General features: G+C 43.8%; 1 protein-coding gene across 1 annotated transcript in view; it reads left to right on the top strand.

Moving 5' to 3' along the window:
• Positions 1-3,937: 3,937 nt before the first annotated feature.
• Positions 3,938-6,088, top strand: part of lmo3 (LIM domain only 3) — a 47,831-nt gene continuing 45,680 nt past the window's right edge. The window contains exon 1 of the mRNA XM_053863405.1: positions 3,938-4,396. Within this exon, the coding sequence (XP_053719380.1) occupies positions 4,366-4,396 (31 nt within the window). The 5' untranslated portion in view covers positions 3,938-4,365. The remainder of the gene's footprint in view (positions 4,397-6,088) is intronic.

Genomic DNA, 6,088 nt, shown 5'->3' with positions numbered 1-6,088 from the left:
TCTTTACAAAACATTGCCACTTTAATGGGCAGTATTTTTTTCATTCCGCTGTTCAGTTCTGTTTTCTTCTATAAGTCCTTTTTTTATTCAGAAAAATAATCAATAATTAATGCCATTTTTAAAGTACAGAACAACACTTGCGCAGAAGAATAATATAGGCGTTTAAAGCCGGATTCGGACGATTTTTGTGAAAACAAAAACTAAATTTCTTTGGTTTAGTCAGTCTTAATTCGTCATCTTAATGACCAAGTGTGTCTTGTTTACGAATAATTTGTTTGACTGAACAAAGATTCTGTATCTCTTCATTAGAATTCTAATGTTTTGTACAAAGAAATACAAAACTTAACAAAAGAACTGAATTTGAGTAATGTGGCGCAACACTTGTAATTAGTCATTTTTGTCATCTCTAACAATATGCTGCAACTGCGTTGTGAAAACGTTAAATCACAAATGAAATAAATGAAGAAAAATCCCAATTTACTTTGTACAGACAACTTTTAATTGAACAAACACTGTGCAGTAACTGCACTACTTGTTGGTGGAACTTGCACCAACACACGCAATTGTCATTGATCTTTTTTACTTTTTGCTTTCATTCACAAATACCAAAATGTGTAAGGTGTAACTTATACATTGTATGCTGTAGCTAACACAAGATCCTTTTTGTTGGAAATAAACCACTCATATTTGCCATTTAAGTCATAAGCAAGTGTCTTATATAATATTATATATGTTTATATAATGTTTATATGTATTATATATGTATGTTATATAAGCACATTCATTTTTGTCAACACATTCATTCGTTCCTGTCCTAGCATGGATACAGTATATTGCTTATCCTTGGGTTAACTCAGATATAAATACAGTTCCTTGAGTTTTTATTTCACCTTTTCATTAAGCAAAAACACACTCAGTCCCATTGTGACCAAGTCATAATGTTTCCAGCTTCTCTCTGCTGACCGTCTACCAAGCTACAAATAAGGAAAACAATGTGGGTAGATAGATTTGGAGTCAAACACTCATTACATCTGTGAGAAAGCTTCTCAACAACTTCTCTTAGACTAGTAGAGTGCACCGACGTGGAACGCTTAAGCTCTCGTGTGTCACAACTGTACCAAAACTTCACATTCACCTATTTTTCTTCAGCTCGAGCTGTTCGATCGATTGTGATCCTCAGTCTCCAGGTCATTCTCCACCTTTGTTTTTAGCCTGAGAGATGTTCAGTCCAAAGGATGGGCAGTTTTCATAGTTTATATTAGCCTTTCACATGGGCCAGTACACACAGTACCATCAGCACATGTTAAAGTCATGTGACCATAGGCGTTCCAAGAGAGGAGGCAAGTTCTCGATATTCACATATGAATGAGTCTTGATCACTGAGTGTAGGTGTAGGGATAGAGTTCTCTGAGTGGCAGCATGTAGCAGGAGCTCTAAAGCCACATGTGTTTTTATCTGTTCCTGTCAAAATTGTGTTTTTTTTTAAAGCTGCAATTTTGTTTTAATTGTGTTCAAGTATTACAAAGTGCCATCACTTGCGACTATGCAAAGACCAGTGTGAGCAAGATGAGCATTAACACATTCATTAACACACATGTTCAGCTGATCGCTCTGTGTGGACACCTGCTCACAGACAAGTCGGTTCTCCCGAAGGAGATGCCGGTGGAGAGGGAAACATGAACTCCCGCCCATCTCGGACAACTGCGTTGACGTTAGCTGAGTACACCGTGTTTGGGGGTTTAGCCAGCGATGTATGTTCAGGGACTCTCTGCACACCCAACATTAAACTGCTTGTTGCAGGAATTCTGTCCTGTTATGTGCTGATGGATTTTTGTCTGCACTTCTGGCTGAGCTCAGGGTGACCCACCTCACCCCCCAACCCAAAGATGGATATGGAAAGGAAGAAACCATACTGTAGGTGAGCAGGGGCCAGAAATGATTCAACTTTGATCTTCAAAATATGTCATGTTGACTTCAGAAGGAGAAGATAATATATCTAAGAGATTCCTATCAACAATAAGTTAAGAGAGTTGTGTCTCAGATCCTATTGGCTTACATCTTCTCTTACAACATTGGCAGGTGTAAGGATCATGTCAGTACAGAAAACCACACAGAAGTTTTGGAGCGCCACATGCCTTTCACATTTGAGACAGGTCATCTTTAAACACATCCCACTTCATCCACACTTCAAACTCCATCCCAGCTGAGAGGAAGAGGGGTCTTGCTGGTGAACAGACCTACCAGCCACGGTACAAACTCTTCATGTTCATGGCCAACTACTCACACCATCTCAATTCTCTCTGCCCCTTTTCATCAGAACCACTGGTGTCACAAAACTGAAGTTAGTCTGCTTATATTCTAGTCAATACTTCAATTTTTCCCTCAAAGTACAAAGCATAACACTGTATGCAGACTTTAAACCATGAGGCACAGGCACCAAGCAGTCGGCTCGAACACAATCTCCTTTGAATCTCGACACCACAGACTAAGAGGAACGTGTTTGAATGAAGAGCAAACATGTGAGACCAGGGTCGGACAGTCCAAATAATCTTTTGCTGATGTTGAACTGTTCCTGTTCAGTCATCATTATTCCAGCTCATGCAGTGACATGAGAAGACGGTGACACTTGCAGACACTCACAAAAACAACCCGTATAGAGTAAGGTCCGAAGATGGATTGTTGTTGCCTTTGAAGTGTCATGCAATGTTGTAATCCTTGGGAGAAGTAGAGCACTCACACTGACATCTTGGCACTTGGGCTGCGTGGCGCTTACACAGTCAGTGGAAACCTGGGTTTAGAGTCCATAACCCTCGGCATGTTTGTTATAGAGGCAAAGACCAGGAACTACTCACATGGGAGTAAAATAACCTCAGAGTACGAGGTCATCATTTCAAATCCCAATAAGGTAAGGACGCTGCCGCTACTGTACATGTTGATCCGTTGTTCGTCGCTTTGGATGTTAATGCCATGTAAAGGACTCAACCTCTGGCTGTGAAGGCACTGTGCTGCACTGTATCGGTTGAGCCTCTCATCGTTGCTCCAGGGTCACACCAAACCTCGTCACCTCCTCATCTGTCAGATTTTCTTGCTCAACTGTTGTCGTCTCTCAGGTTTCGCTGCACCCTCTCATAATGCCTGGATCATCCATGTGTTTCGTGGAGAAATGGGTTACGACTCCAGAGATCTTTTCGTGTGAAAGCTTCGGCTTTAGAACACAAAACTGTACACAGCTAGGTAACATCCAGAATATTCCGTTTGAAGTGCTTCATTAGACCTAATCACAAATAGTTTATTGTGTGTGTCGGCTTGAAAATTACCCTCCTTTTTAACGTGAAAGAAGCGTGACATCGCCGTCTCCCTGAGTGCTTTCTATTTTAGCGCGCCGGCTAATTAGACGGTTGATAGGAGTGGCACTGATTGGCATTATAAAAGCTGCACTATCACTCCTGGATGGTTGGAGCTTCCTGCCTTCTCAAAGTTGCCATCAGAGGTGTTATTTAAGATAAAAGACCTTGTGGAAAGAGAGGGAAAAAAAAACCTCCCCTGACAGATATTATCATTACAACCTTTTATGGAAACTTTTACACTTCCTCTTTTCTCTGTCTGTGCCCCTCACCCGCTTACCGGCGGAGTCCCAGAGGGAAGCGGCGCAGGGAGAGGAAGAGGGAATGGAGGAGTGGGTGAGTGAGTGAGTGAGTGAGTGAGCTCTGTCAATTGGAGTGAGTGCTCTGCTAAGTCTGGCTTCACTACAAAGGTTAGCAGATCTGACTGTCAATAGTGTGTTGTGGATGGGAGGGGGAGGAAGGGAGGAGACATGGAGGTGAGGTGGTGGTGGTGGTAGGAGGTGGAAGGAGGGAGACGGGGGGAGGAGGGGGGGGGGTCGCTTTGAGAGAAAGAGATACTTTGATATTTCGGAATGTAAGAAGGGTGAATGTGGAGAACTGGAGGTTGGGGATCTAATTACCGGGCCATAATTGGGGGCTGGGGAATAGGTTGCCGTCCTCTCAACTCGCTGCAGATCAATTATGTTAAGAGAACATCTGTAAGTAGAGCTTAATGAGGTCCATTAGAGCAACATGCGCTGCCTTCCCTAACGGTGCTTGTCAGCTTCTTGGATGAGCTGGAGTGTGCTGCTGACTGGGGACCTGGTGGAGGGGCTTAAATAGGAGAGGAGGCTCCTCTCTCTGCTGCTTTTCCATGTAGGAGAACCAGAGGCACAGACAAGCGGGAAGGAAAGGTGAGGAGAACTTTGGCGACAGACTCCACCGCCGCAGCCTCTGACAGCGTGGAGCCGCGTGGACCGCTCTTTGGCCAAACTTTCCTTGCGGAGTCTTTAAGTTCAGATCGGGAGGAGCGCTCAAGTGTATGTTTTGGAGCTCTCTGGCTGCACTTCAAGGTATGTCACTTAAAAATGGAAGGATAGTAAAAAAAATCGGTGCGATATTGAGTGTGAAATATTGCAGTTTTGCTTGAGTTTATTTGCTTCCACATCTCAAGAAGCACTTACCCGATGATTTTTTTTTTTTTTTTTGATCTGGACGTCTGTGTGAGTGGTGGTGGTGGTGGTGGTGGTGTGGGGCATCTGGTCCCCGCTGTGGTTTTACATCCTCATAAGAGTTCTTCCGTCCGCCTGTGCATGCTTTGTGTGTTTTCCTCGGAATGAAGAGACGCTCTCCACTTTACCTTCACCGTCCGTCTTCCACTCACACAGAGGATGAATAATTGGTGGAACACAGTGAGTGAAAGGAGGGTGGAAGGGCACTGGGAACGAGGTGGCAGCCTCACACACACACACACACACACACAGTCACTCTGCAGCAAATTGCATGATTACCAAGATAGGCCGCCTTGAAATAATTCAATCCATGACAAAACCTAATTACTGGCAGGTAATACCCTGTCAGCTTTAATGCATCTCATCACTCATAATGGCGCGCCGAGCATTTTATGACCCATCTCATTATCGCTGCATTTTTAGGCTGGAGCCGCATGCCAACTATTGACTTGTGTCTCCCCCCCACCTCCTCCTCCTCCCCTCCTTCTCTTCTTCTTCTCCCCTCTCCCTCCAGAATATTTAAGAGAATAACTTGTCAAGCTCGCATGTTGGAACATCGTGGTGAAAGGGGTTGGTGGTGTTGCGGTGTTGGGGTGGGGGGACACTTTGGCCTAACATGGGCACCTCATCGCGGCCTTTGTCCGGGTCCTAACTGTGCCACTAATTGATGCAGACGGGTGGCATAACAGGAATAATCCCGGCCTTTAATTACAGGAATGATTTAAATAAAGATCATGGAGGACGTGTTAATCGGTCCGGGCGACCACAGCGGTCCACATGCACGCACGGAGCACGGAGGATGAGAGACGGGAGAATCAATGCCCCCCTGCAAAGATTGATTCAATTGTTAGCAGCGCTTCCTCTTATTTTGTCACACGTGTCTCTCTCTAACTGGAATGAAAGAACGCAATGTGGTTAAAACCAATTACCAGGGTCTATTAAATCTGACTGACAATAACATTCATAAATAAAAACCCAGTGACTGAACGCACGTCGATAACAAGTCATTAAAAGTCAACCGTAGTTGCTTCTCAATATGGTTGTCAGTCGCAGAAAAACGGACGAAATAATTAAAAATAGTTACAGTCGAAATGGATGCCGCCAATGAATTCGACCGTCATTCTTCAAGTCTGCGCGGTTTAAAGAGGCATTCGTCCGATTATGTGTCTCACGGTCACGTAGCGACTCAACAAATCCCAAAATCAATCGATGAAACGTTGAAGTCAGTAGTGGTTAAAAACACATTTGAGACACATTTCGAAATCCAAAATCGAATCTTTTAGAGGTCACTTTGTTGCGCCAGCTAATCTAAAGCAACTTTCCGCTGTTAAGTCTTTATCCGAGAGCGAATTCTGCAGCACACGTGAAGAGTAAAATCAATAAGTTACTCTACAGAACACAGAGTTACGAGATTCTGGCGTAAACCCGAGTAGGTGAAAGGGGTCAAGAGCGCTGCTTGATGGTGTTGGACAGCCATTATTTGACACTGATTGTTTTCTTTGGAGAAAACCAAGAGTGCACTTTGGGTCATAT

Source organism: Synchiropus splendidus, chromosome 4 (genome assembly GCF_027744825.2).
Source record: "Synchiropus splendidus isolate RoL2022-P1 chromosome 4, RoL_Sspl_1.0, whole genome shotgun sequence".
Taxonomy (NCBI): domain Eukaryota; kingdom Metazoa; phylum Chordata; class Actinopteri; order Syngnathiformes; family Callionymidae; genus Synchiropus; species Synchiropus splendidus.
The sequence above is the reverse complement of the archived record's forward strand: the minus strand, read 5'-3'. Positions and strand labels throughout refer to the sequence as shown.